At 36.1% G+C, this 22,071-nt stretch overlaps 2 protein-coding genes across 2 annotated transcripts; both read right to left on the bottom strand.

Annotated features, from left to right (window-relative positions):
- Nucleotides 1-1,009: 1,009 nt before the first annotated feature.
- Nucleotides 1,010-3,826, bottom strand: LOC132544763 (uncharacterized). Its single transcript, XM_060208412.1, has 2 exons — nt 2,410-3,826; nt 1,010-1,244 (listed from the first exon to the last, which is right to left on the bottom strand). Exon 1 carries the CDS (start codon nt 3,824-3,826, stop codon nt 2,504-2,506), a length of 1,323 nt encoding a protein of 440 aa, XP_060064395.1. The 3' UTR covers nt 1,010-1,244; nt 2,410-2,503.
- A 9,865-nt stretch (nt 3,827-13,691) lies between these two features.
- On the bottom strand, nt 13,692-18,472 carry LOC132544748 (uncharacterized). The gene is made up of 2 exons (XM_060208398.1): nt 18,378-18,472; nt 13,692-15,751 (listed from the first exon to the last, which is right to left on the bottom strand). The coding sequence occupies exon 2, from the start codon at nt 15,697-15,699 to the stop codon at nt 14,446-14,448; it is 1,254 nt and encodes a 417-aa protein (XP_060064381.1). The 5' UTR covers nt 15,700-15,751; nt 18,378-18,472; the 3' UTR covers nt 13,692-14,445.
- Between the last annotated feature and the right edge of the window lie 3,599 nt (nt 18,473-22,071).

The following is a 22,071-nucleotide window of genomic DNA, read 5'->3' as shown; positions in this document are numbered from 1 at the left end:
TCGGTAGTGGTCGGTTTACTGGAGATCTTCTGTACAGTGTCAGAACATGTCTCGGTAGTGGTCGGTTTACTGGAGATCTCCTGTACAGTGTGAGAACATGTCTCGGTAGTGGTCGGTTTACTGGAGATCTCCTGTACAGTGTGAGAACATGTCTCGGTAGTGGTCGGTTTACTGGAGACCTGTACAGTGTGAGAACATGTCTCGGTAGTGGTCGGTTTACTGGAGACCTCCTGTACAGTGGTCTGTTTACTCTCTGTTTCAGTGGTGATTGACTTACCGTGAATTGATGTATGTACAGGATATGTAACAGGTTTAAAACCAACCCGTCATTGTAAAAGGCTTGATAAGAATTGAAAAAAGTAAAAAAGTAATTGTAAAACTTAACAGTATTTATTGATGAAGTGTTTGTCATTATGTATCAAAAGTGTAAACAAGATATAAACAGCATGATATCATAAATAATAGACTACAAAACATCAATATCAACAATTACAAGATATGTATGTAGATATATGTATCAATAAAGCACATTCATTTCGTTGTCATTAAATACAACAGTTAAACGTTTTATATATCAATATAAAATAGTTTTTAACATTGAATGGAAGGTTAATGTGAAATCTTTTGACATAAAATTACCATTTTATGGTAGAATGACCGATGGAAAGCTGAAGTGTTAAAGTAGCATTTTACTCATTTTTGTATCTTCAGTACTACTCACTAGACACATTATAAAATACCACACATACATTTAGTTACGACATGTACGATAATATTCTGTGTCCATTAAAACAAAATTAAACATATATTTACTAAAACAAGTAATTAATTTTCAATCTTTTCTAATCTACGATTGTCTGATTTTTCTAAGTTTTGGTTTTCCATAAAAGAAGTGTTTCAAAAGTCACGTGACAATGATATCCGTATATGGCGATGATCGGTCCTAGCTAGTCCCACTTTAAAGTGCCCCGACGCTGATTGATTGAAATCAGCCATGATGTGACGGGAGGTGACGAGATGTGACGGGAGGTGACGAGATGTAACGAGAGGTGACAAGATGTGACGAGAGGTGACGAGAGGTGACGATGAAATAATGACGCCATTGTTCTGTATTTACCCATTAAGATGCCCGTTGTTTCCCGGTTCTCAATGGCCCACGCCTCCTGTGACACTAGAGTAATCATGGAAGTTTGAACCCAATGTTGTCATTTTTTCCTTCCTTTCATCTTGCTCACCACAACATTCTGAAAAATAAATTGATATCAATCAGTTCGTTATTGCACGTGAGTTAGCACGAGTTGATGATTTTTGCCATTTCTCTTTGTCAGTAACGCGACAGACTCCACGCGCCAACGCGACCATCTGACAAAAGTACCTGCTAACTAGTTGGTTGGTTGGTTACAGGTTTTCGACCTCCAATTTCTTGGAGTTTTCTCACAGACGGACGTCAATGTTCTGGCGACGTGTACTAACGGGACATTATCTTTTTTTTTATCTGTTTGTCGCATTGTCGCGTTGTCGCCCTCGCTAGCGTGACAGAGAGAGATGGCTGAAATCAGCTACCATATTTATCAGATTTACTCACATCAGTTACAAGTCTCTAGTTTGTTAACTGAAATGGTCTACACAGGATGTGAAATAGACTGTAGCAAATAAGTCATTGGTCAAGTAAGCATTACATCAGTGTTGGTAACTACAAAACACACCCACACGTGATTCCTACATCATTGGTCAAGTGAGCATTACATCCGTGTTGGTAACTACAAAACACCCACACGTGATTCCTACATCATTGGTCAAGTAAGCATTACATCCGTGTTGGTAACTACAAAACACACCCACACGTGATTCCTACATCATTGGTCAAGTAAGCATTACATCCGTGTTGGTAACTACAAAACACACCCACACGTGATTCCTACATCACTGGTCAAGTAAGCATTACATCCGTGTTGGTAACTACAAAACACACCCACACGTGATTCCTACATCATTGGTCAAGTAAGCATTACATCAGTGTTGGTAACTACAAAACACACCCACACGTGATTCCTACATCATTGGTCAAGTAAGCATTACATCCGTGTTGGTAACTACAAAACACACCCACACGTGATTCCTACATCACTGGTCAAGTAAGCATTACATCCGTGTTGGTAACTACAAAACACACCCACACGTGATTCCTACATCATTGGTCAAGTAAGCATTACATCCGTGTTGGTAACTACAAAACACACCCACACGTGATTCCTACATCACTGGTCAAGTAAGCATTACATCCGTGTTGGTAACTACAAAACACCCACACGTGATTCCTACATCATTGGTCAAGTAAGCATTACATCCGTGTTGGTAACTACAAAACACACCCACACGTGATTCCTACAACATTGTATTCATTCTTACCTCTAGCGTGTCCATAGTAATGAATTGAGAAAATGGCTCTTTCTATTTCAACAATCCCATTCAATTATTTTAATTGAACAAAACAGATCGTCCTTCATGATTCATCAAACATGACCTTGACCTGCAACATCACTGCAAGTAGTAGACTGACCAAAGCCAGAATGAGCATCACATGTTTGGCATTCCATTTCCGTTTGCCACTGAGGAAAGTCACGCAATCCTCTATATTGCTAAGTTCTTTGTTGAATTTTCCCTCCCTTGCATGTTTCTCTGCGTTTTGCATTTCGGTCAATGCTTCATTGGGTTTTCCTTCGAGATGCAGTAGTTTGCTATTGGCTACATGAAATGCCACGTGCCAGCGATTTTCCATTCTTTGCATATTCTCCTCCTTTCTGATTTCCTTTAAAATGGTTTCAGCTTGATTTTTGTCCTCAGCTGTGATATCAACACTGTCCAAGTTGTTATAGAAAAGTCCTATTCCCAGGTGTAAATGTGCTTGTTTAATCAACACCATTCTACGGAAATCCTTTCCGACCATTTCCTGTTCTCGACAAAAATGGTCAATGGACTCCTTACCAATTTCTAACAATCGTTTTTTCATTTTCAGTGTTGGATCTTTCTCGTATTTTTGTGAAATTAACATGTTATATTCAATATACAAAACAACGCCAGACTCTCTACAGGCAGGAAGTGTTTGCAGTCGCTGTTTTGCTTGTTCCACGTAACTCAGTGCTTCCTCCACCGGCCTCCCTGCCATTAGAAGGGCGGAACCGTAACGTGCCAGATACATAGCTACAGGCAGGGTAGCAGAGGAGGTGTACAGGGACATCTTCTGCATTGTATCAAACAGTTTATCATCTTTATACAGGGTCTTGTCGTACAAGATTCGTCTTCTTTCCATGGTTGCGTCCAGGACCATGAAGTACATGTCCGCGAGCTCTTGATGATTGTCCAGAAATATTTCGGTTTTCGGGACGGCATTCCATCTGTCGGTTATTGCTTTACTCCTCTGAAGGAATGCCTCTGAATTTCCGGTCAGAGAATATCTTTTTAGTTCATGTCGGAACAATATTGCTTTCGCACGCTCTGGTGTGAATAATGCCTCTTTTATTTCAAACTGAACACTTTTGAGTTTATCCTTTGAGATATTTTCCAACTCTCTCTGTAATTTTTCTACGAGAAAATCATATGCATTGTCTATTAACAACGCTTCAAGAAACAGTGAAAATGAACAATGATCAACTATGTATTCCAGAAACTTCTCCGTCCTTCTTGTTCTAACCGGATCACGACCCAGGAAGGTAGGACAGGGAAGAACTCCTTTCGAATACAAGAACGATCTCAGTTCCAGAGGTTCAATGATCTCCACTAGATCACAATGACAGGTTTGTAAGGCTTTCCTTTCTGATTCATTCATATCCAGTATGTACCTTACCACATGTCTACAAGGTGTAGATCTGGAAATGAGAATCACATATTTCTATTTTAGTATATTTTGATTTTGTTGATATATATACTGCTTGTACTCTTTAACTTAAACAAGGATGTATAATAAACAAACACAGTATTGAATAATTTCATACCGATTGCATATAGACTAGCTTGACCCATAAAAAGTCAGTACCAACATCGCTCATGAAAGGTTTTACTTTCTTGTTAAAGAAATAATATAGATCCATTACAATACAGATAACAAAATTTGACCGGAAGCCATTTATCATTCACATCACTGTTTTAGATATTATGTATTCTGTACTGTACCATCACTGTTTTAGATATTGTGTATTCTGTACCATCACTGTTTTAGATATTGTGTATTCTGTACTGTACCATCACTGTTTTAGATATTGTGTATTCTGTACCATCACTGTTTTAGATATTGTGTATTCAGTACCATCAATGTTTTAGATATTGTGTATTCTGTACCATCACTGTTTTAGATATTATGTATTCTGTACCATTACTGTTTTAGATATTGTGTATTCGGCATCATCACTGTTTAGATATTGTGTATTCTGTACTGTAACATCACTGTTTTAGATATTGTGTATTCTGTACCATCACTGTTTTAGATATTGTGTATTCTGTATCATCACTGTTTTAGATATTGTGTATTCTGTACTGTACCATCACTGTTTTAGATATTGTGTATTCTGAACTGTACCATCACTGTTTTAGATATTGTGTATTCTGTACTGTACCATCACTGTTTTAGATATTGTGTATTCTGAACTGTACCATCACTGTTTTAGATATTGTGTATTCTGTACCATCACTGTTTTAGATATTGTGTATTCTGTACTGTACCATCACTGTTTTAGATATTGTGTATTCTGTACTGTACCATCACTGTTTTAGATATTGTGTATTCTGTACCATCACTGTTTTAGATATTGTGTATTCTGTACCATCACTGTTTTAGATATTGTGTATTCTGTACTGTACCATCACTGTTTAGATATTGTGTATTCTGTACCATCACTGTTTAGATATTGTGTATTCTGTACCATCACTGTTTTAGATGTTGTGTATTCTGTACTGTACCATCACTGTTTTAGATATTGTGTATTCTGTACTGTACCATCACTGTTTTAGATATTGTGTATTCTGTACTGTACCATCACTGTTTTAGATATTGTGTATTCTGTACCATCACTGTTTTAGATATTGTGTATTCTGTACCATCACTGTTTTAGATATTGTGTATTCTGTACCATCACTGTTTTAGATGTTGTGTATTCTGTAACATCACTGTTTTAGATATTGTGTATTCTGTACCATCACTGTTTTAGATATTGTGTATTCTGTATCATCACTGTTTTAGATATTGTGTATTCTGTAACATCACTGTTTTAGATATTGTGTATTCTGTACCATCACTGTTTTAGATATTATGTATTCTGTACTGTACCATCACTGTTTTAGATATTGTGTATTCTGTACTGTACCATCACTGTTTAGATATTGTGTATTCTGTACCATCACTGTTTTAGATATTGTTGTGTATCCTGTACTGTACCAACACTGTTTAGATATTGTGTATTCTGTACTGTACCATCACTGTTTTAGATATTGTGTATTCTGTACCATCACTGTTTTAGATATTGTGTATTCTGTACTGTACCATTACTGTTTTAGATATTGTGTATTCTGTACCATCACTGTTTTAGATATTGTGTATTCTGTACCATCACTGTTTTAGATGTTGTGTATTCTGTACCATCACTGTTTTAGATATTGTGTATTCTGTACCATCACCGTTTTAGATGTTGTGTACTGTTTTAGATATTGTGTATTCTGTACATCACTGTTTTAGATATTGTGTATTCTGTACCATCACTGTTTTAGATATTGTGTATTCTGTATCACTGTTTTAGATATTGTGTATTCTGTACTGTACCATCATGTTTTACTGTTTCACTGTTTTAGATATTGTGTATTCTGTACTGTACCATCACTGTTTTAGATATTGTGTATTCTCTGTTTTAGATGTTGTGTATTCTGTACCATCACTGTTTTAGATATTGTGTATTCTGTACTGTACCATCACTGTTTTAGATATTGTCTATTCTGTACCATCACTGTTTTAGATGTTGTGTATTCTGTAACATCACTGTTTTAGATATTGTGTATTCTGTACTGTACCATCACTGTTTTAGATATTGTGTATTCTGAACTGTACCATCACTGTTTTAGATATTGTGTATTCTGTACTGTACAATCACTGTTTAGATATTGTGTATTCTGTACTGTACCATTACTGTTTTAGATATTGTGTATTCTGTACCATCACTGTTTTAGATATTGTGTATTCTGTACTGTACCATGTACCATCACTGTTTAGATATTGTGTATTCTGTACCATCACTGTTTTAGATGTTGTGTATTCTGTACTGTACCATCACTGTTTTAGATATTATATATTCTTTACTGTACCATCACTGTTTTCGATATTGTGTATTCTGTATCATCACTGTTTTAGATATTGTGTATTCTGTACTGTACCATCACTGTTTTAGATATTGTGTATTCTGTACCATCACTATTTTAGAAGTTGCGTATTCTGTACCATCAATGTTTTAGATATTGTGTATTCTATACTGTACCATCACTGTTTTAGATATTGTGTATTCTGTACTGTACCATCACTGTTTTAGATATTGTGTATTCTGAACTGTACCATCACTGTTTTAGATATTGTATTCTGTACTGTATTGTGTATTCTGTACATCACTGTTTTAGATATTGTGTATTCTGTACCATCACTGTTTTAGATATTGTGTATTCTGTACCATCACTGTTTTAGTTATTGTGTATTCTGACCATCCACTGTTTAGATATTGTGTATTCTGTACCATCACTGTTTAGATATTGTGTATTCTGTACCATCACTGTTTTAGATGTTGTGTATCCTGTACTGTACCATCACTGTTTAGATATTGTGTATTCTGTACTGTACCATCACTGTTTTAGATATTGTGTATTCTGTACCATCACTGTTTTAGATATTGTGTATTCTGTACCATCACTGTTTTAGATATTGTGTATTCTGTACTGTACCATCACTGTTTTAGATGTTGTGTATTCTGTACCATCACTGTTTTAGATGTTGTGTATTCTGTACTGTACCATCACTGTTTTAGATATTGTGTATTCTGTACCATCACTGTTTTAGATATTGTGTATTCTGTACCATCACTGTTTTAGATATTGTGTATTCTGTACCATCACTGTTTTAGATATTGTGTATTCTGTACCATCACTGTTTTAGATATTGTGTATTCTGTACTGTACCATCACTGTTTTAGATATTGTGTATTCTGTACCATCACTGTTTTAGATATTGTGTATTCTGTACCATCACTGTTTTAGATATTGTGTATTCTGTACCATCACTGTTTTAGATATTGTGTATTCTGTACTGTACCATCACTGTTTTAGATATTGTGTATTCTGTACCATCACTGTTTTAGATATTGTGTATTCTGTACTGTTACATCACTGTTTTAGATGTTGTGTATTCTGTACATCACTGTTTTAGATATTGTGTATTCTGTACCATCACTGTTTTACCATCACTGTTTTAGATATTGTGTATTCTGTACCATCACTGTTTTAGATATTGTGTATTCTGTACTGTACCATCACTGTTTTAGATATTGTGTATTCTGTACCATCACTGTTTTAGATATTGTGTATTCTGTATCATCACTGTTTTAGATATTGTGTATTCTGTACTGTACCATCACTGTTTTAGATATTATGTATTCTGTACTGTACCATCACTGTTTTAGATATTGTGTATTCTGTACCATCACTCTTTTAGATATTGTGTATTCTGTATCATCACTGTTTTAGATATTGTGTATTCTGTACTGTACCATCACTGTTTTAGATATTGTGTATTCTGTACCATCACTGTTTTAGATGTTGTGTATTCTGTACTGTAACATCACTGTTTTAGATATTGTGTATTCTGTACTGTACCATCACTGTTTTAGATATTGTGTATTCTGTACCATCACTGTTTTAGATATTGTGTATTCTGTACCATCACTGTTTTAGATATTGTGTATTCTGTACTGTACCATCACTGTTTTAGATATTGTGTATTCTGTACCATCACTGTTTTAGATATTGTGTATTCTATACTGTACCATCACTGTTTTAGATATTGTGTATTCTGTACTGTACCATCACTGTTTTAGATATTGTGTATTCTGTACCATCACTGTTTTAGATATTGTGTATTCTGTACCATCACTGTTTTAGATATTGTGTATTCTGTACTGTACCATCACTGTTTTAGATATTGTGTATTCTGTACCATCACTGTTTAGATATTGTGTATTCTGTACTGTACCATCACTGTTTTAGATATTGTGTATTCTGTACCATCACTGTTTTAGATATTGTGTATTCTGTACCATCACTGTTTTAGATATTGTGTATTCTGTACCATCACTGTTTTAGATGTTGTGTATTCTGTACCATCACTGTTTTAGATATTGTGTATTCTGTACCATCACTGTTTTAGATATTGTGTATTCTGTATCATCACTGTTTTAGATATTGTGTATTCTGTACCATCACTGTTTTAGATATTGTGTATTCTGTACCATCACTATTTTAGAAGTTGCGTATTCTGTACCATCACTGTTTTAGATATTGTGTATTCTGTACCATCACTGTTTTAGATGTTGTGTATTCTGTACCATCACTGTTTTAGATAATGTGTATTCTGTACTGTACCATCACTGTTTAGATATTGTGTATTCTGTACTGTACCATCACTGTTTTAGATATTGTGTATTCTGTACTCACTGTTTTAGATATTGTGTATTCTGTACATCACTGTTTTAGATATTGTGTTGTACTGTACCATCACTGTTTTAGATATTGTGTATGTCTGTTTTAGATATTGTGTATTCTGTACCATCACTGTTTTAGATATTGTGTATTGTGTACCATCACTGTTTTAGATATTGTGTATTCTGTACTGTACCATCACTGTTTTAGATATTGTGTATTCTGTGTACTGTTTTAGATATTGTGTATTCTGTACTGTACATCACTGTTTTAGATATTGTGTATTCTGTACCATCACTGTTTTAGATATTGTGTATTCTGTACTCACTGTTTTACCATCACTGTTTTAGATATTGTGTATTCTGTACCATCACTGTTTTAGATATTGTGTATTCTGTACTGTACCATCACTGTTTTAGATATTGTTGTGTTTTATTTGTGTATTCTGTACTGTACATCACTGTTTTAGATATTGTGTATTCTGTACTGTACCATCACTGTTTTAGATATTGTGTATTCTGTACTACCATCACTGTTTTAGATATTGTGTATTCTGTATGTTTTAGATATTGTGTATTCATCACTTTTTAGATATTGTGTATTCTGTACTGTACCATCACTGTTTTAGATATTGTGTATTCTGTACTGTACCATCACTGTTTTAGATGTTGTGTATTCTGTACTGTACCATCACTGTTTTAGATATTGTGTATTCTGTACCATCACTGTTTTAGATATTGTGTATTCTGTACTGTACCATCACTGTTTTAGATATTGTGTATTCTGTACCATCACTGTTTTAGATGTTGTGTATTCTGTACTGTACCATCACTGTTTTAGATATTATATATTCTTTACTGTACCATCACTGTTTTAGATATTGTGTATTCTGTACTGTACCATCACTGTTTTAGATGTTGTGTATTCTGTACTGTACCATCATTATTTAATTTGCAGTTAAGTATTTTTCCTACAACAGGTAATTAAAAGAAGGTACAAACAATATGCATATTACATGCACTGTTTCATACTTTTACATCCGGATGGTCATGTTGATGTGTTTATGAAAAAAATAAAAAATATTCTTGATCGTTAATGAGATTAAAGCAATTGTCACAACTACAAGTTGGGTAGTGTGTCGATGTGATCGAGTCTGTAATGCACGTACAAGCGTATTTATACCTTTATGTAACAAATAAAATGGAATTTTAAAACTATGGAAAAATACTTTTTAAAATAATATATCCTTTTGAAAAAAAATGCAGATATCTAAAAGTCCTGTTCCACTGGGATGTATCACAACCTACCTTACTGCTGTGTTTACAATAACATATTTCATACATATGACACGAGTTACTTACACATATACATTGAACATCAGTAACATCCCTAGGGGACCGTCCGTTTACCGTACTCTGGAATCCTGTAGAACGACATGACAAAGAAATATTGGGCAATCCCAACTTCAGCTGGAAATTCTAATTCTCGTAAGAGATCCGATTCTCGGAATTCCTCGTAAACAATACAGGTTTAGATGGCGTATCAGATTCGGTGCATGTGCAATGCATATATACCAAATATAACAATCTTGTTAAATGCGTCATACTTGGAAACCGTCTGCTATCCACCAACACATACACTTTAATCCATGTCTTTTCACTTTAAAACAGAATTTACAATTCATTGTAAGGACGGAATATGTTGGTGACGATAATTATTTTTACATGACATAGTCTAAGTGTGTCGCAAAGTGATGTAGTAAATTCGGATACCAGTTATATCGATTCGCGTGGTTACGTCACTACCACATATGTATATGTGAGGTTATTCACGACGATACATCCGGATTTACGGGTCGTAAATTCTGTTTACAAACAGAGTTGCATAATTATCACGTGCGATATTAATATATAAATGAGTCAATAGATGGAAGTTTCTGGAAATGATAAACACAAATAAGTGAAGAAATAGGTATGATCTTTTATTTCATTAGATCTATTAATGTCAATTGTGCTCTTTCGTTATTAAAAAATTAACATTCCTATACATATGTGAAGCTGACAGCTTTGTTTATTCACTTGTTTAACAGGTTTAATGTCCGATATTACGGTCTTTCGGCAGACAATGTTGTCAATCAGGTTATTATACATATAAAACAGTGTTTATACACAACTTACACAAATGATTAAATCATTTGATGAAAAATGTATGAATGAAGTTTTTGGCTTTGATCTAGGCTATAAAAAATTATAAAAAATATTGTCAACGTACATTTACAAAAGTTTCCCTTTCAGAGTTACAGAGATTGCAGAGAGGACTTACCATCATTTTTGCTTTAAAAAGAAATGAGTTTGTAGTCAATTAAAAAAATATATGCTGAAATACAATGTAGTTTTAGTCGGATTTACAACAACGGTGCTTATATGTTTAACCAGTTTTCATTATTAAAATCACAATGTTCCACTACCATTTTCTTTTCACATTGCTATTGAGAGTTTTCGTTCTGTTTAGCAAATTATAAAATGTTTTAGAATCTTCAGTTTTTAAGCAATGGTGACCTGTTTTGGTAGAACAAAGCGGATAAAGTTGTATACAATGCTGAGACATCTGTTATACGTTGTAATTATCAGTATAAATATATATATATATTTGGATGAATTTATCATAAAACAAATTCTTACTGAAGTCACCGATATTACATAACCCGACTTATTCATAATAAAAATCAGCACCAATAGTAACCCTATCATTGTGATTGATAGCGAGCGCTTTACGATATGGTGTGTGATAATTCCAAATCAACTTCAGACGGAAGTGTGGCTGGAATATCATTACCCACAATACACTTACCGCAACACGCGATGAGAACAGTCAACTCGTTGAATGGTTTAAAAATAATTTTGACCGACTAAATATCTTTTTAAGTGTTCATGTGGAAATGAAATCATACTGAAAGGTCATCAACAATTAAAATGAATTTAATAAACATTAACAGTTTGAAACGCTTATAACAAATATCTCGTTGAAAAAATTATAATTTTAATCATAAGAGCACGTTTGTTTATATACATTGTGGAAATAGTTAACACACACAGCGAAGACAGTTGTTTCCCCCGGGGGTTCCGAGTGGAACGTTCACTTAAACTTAAACTCCACCTCATATACAAACACAACATTACGCGGGTAAAGGTGACAGATTGTAGACTCGGGCTCATACCTAGGACGCTGTAAAGGAAACGGTAGGGTTCCTCTTCTTATCTCAACGTAACACAATACTTGCACAACCACATAGATATTTTGTACAACACATCATTGACTGACTTATACGCCTCCAGGCAGGGACACCATACCCTTAACATAGGGTAATGTAATCTTACCAGCAGGGCCTTTTGCTGGGAACACCCACAACCACGTATGTCCAAACATGATTTCGTGTATGTTTTACAGTTTTGTGACCTCGTCAGGTACACTTATTTCCATATTAGGTGAAGATCTGCATTATGACATAAATCACACGTAACAAATATTAGAAAACAAAATATTTTAACTTGACATCAAACTCCTACAGCATCTGGTTTTGTGTGTGTGTAACTCTTGGTTATCTCATTAATTGGTGCACACAGCTTCGTCACCTCGTCCGGTGCGCTTATATCTATCTTAGAACAGGGGCGTAGCTAGCCCAGCAGAAATGTGTAAGCCCAGGCAAACTTGACTAAATAGCCCCTTTAACCGAACTTGACCAAATAGCCCCTTTAAGCGAACTTGACTAAATAGCCCCTTTAAGCGAACTTGACTAAATAGCCCTTTAAGCGAACTTGACTAAATAGCCCCTTTAAGCTCACAGGTGTGCAACTTGACTGTACAAATAGCCCCTTAAAAAAAACCGATGCAAAACACGCGCTTGTAAACTTGACAAATTAAGCGAACTTGACTAAATAGCCCCTTTAAGCGAACTTGACTAAATAGCCCCTTTAAGCGAACTTGACTAAATAGCCCTTTAAGCGAACTTGACTAAATAGCCCCTTTAAGCGAACTTGACTAAATAGCCCCTTTAAGCGAACTTGACTAAATAGTCCCTTAAAGCAAACTTGACTAAATAGCCCCTTTAAGCGAAGATCTCCGAAAAGTTGTATCCCCTCCCTCCTCATCTCTGTCCCTAACCGGAACATGTCTTGTTCCTGTTAGGTTAGGTTTATTATTAGGCAATGGGAGTCACCTTCAACGTTACAGTTTACAACAGGTTTGGTCGAATAACCACATTTCCCTTAACAGGGGACGTTAAATAGATAGATAAATAAATAATTGTCAGACTGGTATTTTGTTTATTAGTTTCCAATTTTATGCATTTTCCACTTTTTTTGAAAGGAGACTAGACCTTAAGGCGCCAGATTGCGATTGCTTACATTGGCTCCTACTGATGTGAATAGCAAGTCTAAAACCATTTCACAGGTCCAATGGGCCTTTTGTTATTTATTGATTGATTTGATTATTGATTTCAAAGTGTCACATTGAAGCCATTATCTTGTGTACGTATACACATATATCAATTAAATATCTATTGATTTATAAAATAGCTGGGATATGTGGCAATGCTAATTAGGATATGATATATGCCTTTTAATTTATAGCCTGAATGCTGCAGTCATAGAATTCGTATTTTTTGGTTGTTTGTTTTTGTTTTTATTAATTAAATATCAAAATCTACGGTCCTGAATTTTGATATGAACATTATACTCAAAGGAAAAGTCCGGGAAACACATAGATGTCTTTTTGATATTTTGATATGATGTACAGGCGATATGCCATTATTGTTCTCATGTGATTTTAACACATGACAAAATCTACAAGGACATATGGATTTACCAGAATGTTTACAATGAAATTGATCAATATATTCGTAGAAGCTATATTTTGTAGCTATTTAATATCGTAAATCACAAAAGTCATTTTTCTTTCAAGAAATTTTATTGCAAAATTGTACAAAGGGCTCGACATCAGACATAGCCGATATTAGTCTGATTATCAGATCTCAGTAGTAAGTAATTATTTACATCCCTTATATGTTTACCTGAAACTGATCATGATATAAACAAACATACATAACGTGAAATCGTATAAGTAAGTAAGGGAGGACCTACGAGATCAACTTTTAATTTAAGTTGGTGAGGGGTAGGGGTGGGGGTGGGGGTTGTTGAGGGGGGGGGGACAACCCATAAACACACTAAGCGTCCGATAAGCATATTATCATAATTTTTTTTAACCAAGATATTATTATTATTATTGATATTTTCTCTACTTCCTCCATAGATGAAGAGTTACAGAGATGGAGGGGAAGATATGTCACCAATGCGATAAATATAGAATGAAGTATTTACACAGAGACGTACACACGGATATACATGAAGAACCACACACATACACTTGTTCCTACAATACTCTGTTACGTGATGCTATATATATCACGTTTCAACAACACATTAATTTGTTGTGTAGTTTGACAGTAACGAATTTACTAACATTTGAATGCAGGACGCTGTTTTTGTTGGTCCGGATACATGTATGATGTTATATGTGTACTTGTTGTGTTGTTTGACATTAACGAATTTACTAACATTTGAAAGCAGGACGCTGTTTTTGTTAGTATACAAAACAATTCAGACAAAATTCCACGAGAGTTACAATACTAAGTTACAGTTCTAAACAATGAATAAGTTTTCTAAAGATGAGTTACTCGAAGCTCAGTTTTTGCCTTTCACTCAGAAAGGCAACTGTTTCTTTGATATTGTCAACTTCTTTTTCGGAATCCGCAGCAGTTGCATATTCCGAGGCTATATTAATCTCACTCAGAGATTCTGGCATTTGGTCTTTAAGAAGAAATAGTTTGCTTTTTGCTGCATGGTAACGAACTTTCCAGCGGGGTTCCATCCTTTCCCAATAGTTCGGTGTTGGAATTTCTTGCAGAAGCTTTTCGGCGCGTTCCCTGTCTTCTTTTGAGACAATAACACTGTCCAAATTGTTAAGGAAAAGTCCTATTCCCAGTAGTAAAAGAGCTTGTTTTATCAACAAAATTCTTCGAAAGTCCTTTCCAACCGTTTCCTGTTCATGACCGAAATGATCAATTGCCTGTGCGCCTATTTTTAACAGTCGATTTTTCATTTTATCTGTAGGCATATTTTCGTACTTTTTAGAAATTAACATGTTGTATTCAATATAAAGAACAACACCAGATTCAAGACAAGCTGGAAGTGTCTGGAGACGCTGTTTGGCTTGTTCTACATGGCTGAGTGCTTCTTCTACTGGCTTCCCTGCCATTAGAAGGGCCGAACCGTAACGCACTAGATACATAGCTACTGGCAGATTTGCTGAGGAGGTATAAGCGGACATACCTAGCATCGCGTCGAACAATTCCTCATCTGTATGAAGTGTCTTGTCGTACAAAATTCGTCTTCTCTCCATTTTTGCATCCAGTACCATGGCGTACATGTCTGCAAGGTCTTTATTGTTAGAGAGAAATTTCGCCGGTTTTGGTATGGCTTTCCATCTGTCTGTGATTTTCTGACATTCTTGAAAGAATTCTTCTGTAGCTCCACTCATCGAATACCTTTTGAGCTTATGTCGGAACGAGACTACCATTCCACGTTTTGTAGAATTCAAATCTTCCTTTAACTCATGGTAGACATTCTGGCTCTCATGATCATTCTGCCGTGTGATATTTTCCAAGTCTTCCCGAAGTTTTACAGCAAGAAAATCGAACGCATCGTCCTCAGATAAAGCCTCTAGAAACAACGAGAATGAGCAGGTATCCACAATGTACCCCAAAAAGATCTCCGCTCTTTTAGTTCTTATTGGGATGTCGTCGAGGTATGTTGGGCCAGGGAGAACTCCTTTAGAGTACAGAAACGGCCTCAGTTCATAAGGGTCGATTGTATCCACTAGGTCACGGTGTCGCTTCAGCAAAACGTTCCTTTCGACTTCATTCATGTCGGTTGCATTTAGTATCACAGCGAATACCTTCCTTTAAGCAAGACTTCACCTGGAAAATACAAGTACATTTCTCACATACCTTACATGGTTACGACTAAGACACAGTCTCATCTGAATATCTTGTTAACATTGACAAAGCAGAAACTTTAATCCAAATCAATAGAACCAATTTAGTAGTACATGTGTTGACTATTGTCACTCCCATACATTAAGTACATAAAAACGCTACACATCGAGGACTGACAATAAAATGATACAACGTACCGTTTTTCTTACTTCGTATTTACATGATCGTTGTTATTCCTAGTGAGATAATCCGAATACACAGAAATCAAACGTCTTACATAAAGTGTACAGCCTTACCAATGTCGGAAAGGTTGTTAAAAATGTCGGTGACGTAACGAAATTGTTCATTGGCCAATAGAAATATGATTATTGGATAGGATGTGCGTCGCTGTTGCGCCTTTTGTTACCTTACTTAATTGCTTGTAAGTGGGCATTGGGTAAACAAAAGCGTATATAAAAGATTTAACACGGGTATGATATAGACAAGGTATAAAACTGTTTGACTCACTGATCTAAACGTGTATTGGGTGAATTACGTAAGAGTGTGTACAATGTTCTGGTGGCTACATACCAACGCTGCGGGATCGTGCTTCATTACACAAGACAACTTCACTACAATAAAACGAAAGTAGATATTTTGATATATTAAATGTATTTATAAAGCATGACCCCTCAGTGTGTACCGCTACTACTCCCTTAAAGACCTTACACAGTGCAGGTAAAATATTTCTCAAACACCACAAACACTGACGATATTCACATTAGTTTTAGAGAACATCAGCCCCTCAATCTGTCACAGGGTATTGTAGTCTACACCTCTAATCTGTTACATAGTCACTATCGGTCAATGAATCAATCCCAGCGTATAGCTCTAACGATTGTCATGTTACAGTTCCTACTGTAGCGATAGGATTAACAAAATATTAACGGTTCCCTGTGATGTCATACCACAAGCGATAGACCCTTATTATAAAGGACCTGTTATAAGACATCCAAAGCGATGGATGGCATAGTCTTTGGTGACAACTAAGGGAAGAGGGTTGGGGGTAAAAGATATATTACAGTGTCTGTCAGATATATGTGTAACGGGAGGGGCGTACATATGTGTGCACCCGCTCCTTGTAGTTCAGTACCGTCCGGTGTTACCGGACCGACCCAGGTTCGAATTGAGTTGTTGAACTATTGGCTCAGTGAAATGATGACATATAAACAGTTAACGTATATTTGTTAACAGTGACAAGAAATGGCAGCGACGAGAAACAATATTAGAACAGATACCCATAGATATCTAACCAAGATGCTGCACGGCCTATCCGCGACTGTTGACGCAACATATCTGCAGCGCCGCCATCTTGGGAAGGTATTGCCGCTAGCGCCAAACCATAGCTACACAGTGGACCTCATGCCAGAAATTCCACTAAAAAGTGTAGCTCGGTCACTAGCCCACGTATCAACACAAATAATACTTCATTTTAAAGCTGAGAAAACGTTCTACGCTGTAGTCATCTCAAAGTGGAGTAATCGGGAATCAAAATTAAAGAAAAAATGGCGGAAATATTTAAAATGTAAAAATTATTGAAAAAATATATACTCCTCATTTATTTTGCATAGGATAAGTTTAACAATAAAGTGACATATAATAACCCATCCCCCCCCCAAAAAAAAAGAAGAAGAAAAAACCCAATAAAATAGAACAAATAAGAAATAATAAATAGCATTTTATTCAAATTCATCCTTTTTTTAAATAATGATAAATAACTTGTGGCAATGAAAAGGGCTATATAGAGATTAACGCACTTAATTTGTAGAGTGAATAACATAGATAATAGAATCTCACACAGCAAAACAATGTAAGGCAATATACAATCGGATCTCGCTTACAGGCGATTCAAATGAAGTGCAGTATGTTGTTTGCCTTCACATTGAACATTCACATACATGTGTAGAGAAGGTAAACCCATAATCCAACAACTGTTTGAAAAAAATCGATGCAGCAACAATCACATCATTCATAACAATAATGAAAACAAGTACAGTGTGACCTTGCTTGAAGTGCAAACTACTTTATCTGAAGTCCCATATTGCATCAGTCAAATATGAGTATGCACTCTCTACATATGCAGCCCTCGTACCATAAATCAGTCAACAAATCATGTCTTCTGTCTACATGTTTTGTATTCATCACTAATAAGCCCAAGATCACTATGTATTGTACAAGTTGCTTATTTTGTGACCAAAATGAAACTACTGTCAAACACAAAAGGTAACTGTAATCAATCACACTACTTAGCACACATGTCATTGCACAACAGCATGTTACAGCAAAATAAAAAATAAAAAAACTACTCCTTACATCAGGCGAATGACTATCTCTTAGTATAACTGCTCAAATACCTAATTATAGTACTTCAAAAACCCTTTCATCATTACTTGGAACACGGCCTGTTACAGTGACATCTACTACTTCGAATGATATTTATGTTTACAAGTAAAAATGAATAGGCCCTATCATACAAAGGTAAATCGGATAAGGCACACATTCTGTAGAACATCAATTTGTACAACAATAGTAACAGTGAAACTTCTGTTTATGACAGCTTGTACAATACCTTCCCAAGATGGCGGACCGCTAGAATCGTCACAGGCGCCGTCGCGCGGCATCTAGGATTATATCTCTATGCAGATACCCACAGCATCGGCAACAACAAACGGGAAGTCTGAATCGAATGCACCTGACATGAAATACTACTTCCTTCCGTTTCACACTCGAAGGAAACGTGCGAAGTGCTGTCTGTCACAAGTGAGACAGAACAGGCGGTATATTATAACCCGTAACTAAAATTTGCGTAATTGCTATCCGAATATTGCGAGATCACGGTTTAACAACGAGAGGTACAGATGTAAACAAATTCAAAATCAAAACCAGACGTGAAAACCAATCCCGTTACATACGTATAATACAGGGGATGTCAGAGTCCACAGGGGTAAAATCGTTTTGTGTCTTCTACTGAAGAAGCTTTATATCATACAAAAGATATAAGATTCACCGGGGTAAACTCATTTTGTATGTCTTCTACAGGAGGGGAAGTCACGGTCCCCAGTAGTAGTGTTCTCTGGGTTGTAGTAGACAAGTCACAGTCCCCTGTAGTAGCTAAGTGTTCTCTGGGTGGTAGTAGACATATCACAGTCCCCTGTAGTAGCTAAGTGTTCTCTGGGTTGTAGTAGACAAGTCACAGTCCCTTGTAGTAGCTAAGTGTTCTCTGGGTGGTAGTAGACATGTCAAAGTCCCCTGTAGTAGCTAAGTGTTCTCTGGGTGGGAGTAGACATATCACAGTCCCCTGTAGTAGCTAAGTGTTCTCTGGGTGGGAGTAGACATGTCACAGTCCCCTGTAGTAGCTAAGTGTTCTCTGGGTTGTAGTAGACAAGTCACAGTCCCTTGTAGTAGCTAAGTGTTCTCTGGGTGGTAGTAGACATGTCAAAGTCCCCTGTAGTAGCTAAGTGTTCTCTGGGTGGGAGTAGACATGTCACAGTCCCCTGTAGTAGCTAAGTGTTCTCTGGGTGGTAGTAGACATGTCAAAGTCCCCTGTAGTAGCTAAGTGTTCTCTGGGTGGTAGTAGACATGTCAAAGTCCCCTGTAGTAGCTAAGTGTTCTCTGGGTGGGAGTAGACATCTCACAGTCCCCTGTAGTAGCTAAGTGTTCTCTGGGTGGGAGTAGACATGTCACAGTCCCCTGTAGTAGCTAAGTGTTCTCTGGGTTGTAGTAGACAAGTCACGGTCCCCTGTAGTAGCTAAGTGTTCTCTGGGTGGGAGTAGACATGTCACAGTCCCCTGTAGTAGCTAAGTGTTCTCTGGGTTGTAGTAGATATGTCACAGTCCCCTGTAGTAGCTAAGTGTTCTCTGGGTTGTAGTAGACAGGTCACAGTCCCCTGTAGTAGCTAAGTGTTCTCTGGGTGGTAGTAGATATGTCACAGTCCCCTGTAGTAGCTAAGTGTTCTCTGGGTTGTAGTAGACAAGTCACGGTCCCCTGTAGTAGCTAAGTGTTCTCTGGGTGGGAGTAGACATGTCACAGTCCCCTGTAGTAGCTAAGTGTTCTCTGGGTGGTAATTGACATATCGCAGTCCCCTGTAGTAGCTAAGTGTTCTCTGGGTTGTAGTAGACATGTCACAGTCCCCTGTAGTAGCTAAGTGTTCTCTGGGTTGTAGTAGACAAGTCACAGTCCCCTGTAGTAGCTAAGTGTTCTCTGGGTGGTAGTAGACATGTCACAGTCCCCTGTAGTAGCTAAGTGTTCTCTGGGTTGTAGTAGACAAGTCACAGTCCCCTGTAGTAGCTAAGTGTTCTCTGGTTGGGAGTAGACATGTCACAGTCCCCTGTAGTAGCTAAGTGTTCTCTGGGTGGGAGTAGAAATGTCACCTGTGTTTGCTATGAGGGAATATTTCTGTGAACATTGTGTGATCGTGGAGCAGACAACTGCCTTCTTCTTGACGAGGCATCATCTATCGAATGGTATAAAATGTTCACAGGTATTCCTTATAAGGTCAAGAGTCAAGATATTTTAACATCTGATAAATGTAACATAAGAACACAAGCTCATTGGCTGTCTATTCTTCCAACAAATATGATTATACATTTATACAACATCACAATACATGAAATTATATCAACTGGATACACTTTCATATTACAATTACTGTACATAAAATAACAACCCACAAATAATTCCAACACAATTTTTCATATTAATAATATTCATTATTGTTTGCTATTTCAATTACATTTGTATAATAGCTGTGCAATTATTAAAGCCACAATGAATTAGTTTTATTGTCGAACTGTTAGAGTTAATCAGAATGAATCCTTATGGCAGATAAGTGATATAAAGTAGAACAGTGTCTCGCCGATGACGCAGGAGATTCTTACGCTTCTGGAATTACTGGTTTAATTCTCCTAATACATTTTCAAGCGTCTCCGTGTTTTCGTCTGTTTATACTTTACCATATTTTGATCGAATTTGTGTTTGAAGTATGATTCCACTACAACGTCGGTATTTCCTTTGCTGCTGTTACTTTAAAAGAATGGTAAAATTCCAAAATATTATCTTAAGGAGAAAAATCGTGGATTAAACTTTAAACACAATGATATAAAGTCATAAATTTTCGTGTGAGATTTATATTTATTGATTTCGCGGTTACACTTTATCACCGAAGTCAAACATTGTATGTCCATAAGCAGTGGAAATATTTACCTGTACGATCAAGTTAAAACGAAACATCTTTCTTTGTCTATCAGCAGAATGATTGAAATGTAAATAATGTAGGCTAGTCATTGTTAATTGAAGTCCTGTCTTCAGAATCATAAGCGTCTTTTTCTTTTTTTTAATTACCACTGGAGTTAGACAAGTTAGATGGTCAAAAATCTAGAAAAAATAATTGAACACGTCCAAATCAGAGCTTGACGTGCTCATTATTACTTAAAAAAAATACACGCCAACTTTACAAATCCATATTTCTATCAGTAAAAGTAAATGAGCGGAAACAATTCGTCAGTATGTGAAATTAATAGACCAATATAGCTTCTCGACATCCAAAGTCTGTGACATTAAAAGAGTGAGCAAAACAACTGTAGCCCTCATTCACAATCTTTGTCATCAATACCCAATCTAACTTCTCCACATCCGAGACATGTAACATAACCAGATCAGTAAAGACTGTTGTGTATACTGACACGAGAACAATATCGTTTCTGCTGATAAAGACATTTCGAGAAGAATTGTTATAACACCTACTTTGACAGGATACATTCGTTATTCTATGATGTGATAGAAATACAAACACATTGTTACATGAATTTGTGTATTTACAATGTACTAGATAATATGTGGGGAAATTGCATAATGATTGACATTTGAAAATTTTTAATGAAGAAAATAAAGAAAGAGAAAATAATCCAACGAATTTCATCCTAGAAGACATTAACATGTTTCAATGTCATAACGGATTACTCATTCAATTCGACTTCTAAAATGTTGGTTGTAAATGCCTCACTTGTGTCAAGTTATATAAATAGCTATTGATTCATTAGATCTATTCTACATTTCTAGGCATGTTGCGTTATAGACAACTACCACTGACTTTATACAGAGTTAACTCCCTTCCATGTAGACACCGACTCAAGTTACAAAGACCCCTGGACAGTGATGCATTATTGTACTACATCTCAATAATCTGGCATCAACCTTTCACACCGTTACAAAGGTAAAACAGGCCTTAATGTTTCTTTTTATTAAAGAATAAATGAGAAGTGAAG

This window comes from Ylistrum balloti, unplaced genomic scaffold (genome assembly GCF_031769215.1).
Source record: "Ylistrum balloti isolate Yb309-2 unplaced genomic scaffold, AGI_CSIRO_Ybal_v1 Utg369808, whole genome shotgun sequence".
Classification (NCBI taxonomy): Eukaryota; Metazoa; Mollusca; class Bivalvia; order Pectinida; family Pectinidae; genus Ylistrum; species Ylistrum balloti.
This window is presented reverse-complemented; position numbering and strand designations above follow the sequence as displayed.

Coding starts and splice junctions, on each gene's coding strand:
- LOC132544763 (XM_060208412.1), bottom strand. CDS start 3,826: ATGAATGAATCAGAAAGGAAAGCCTTACAAACCTGTCATTGTGATCTA.
- LOC132544748 (XM_060208398.1), bottom strand. CDS start 15,699: ATGAATGAAGTCGAAAGGAACGTTTTGCTGAAGCGACACCGTGACCTA.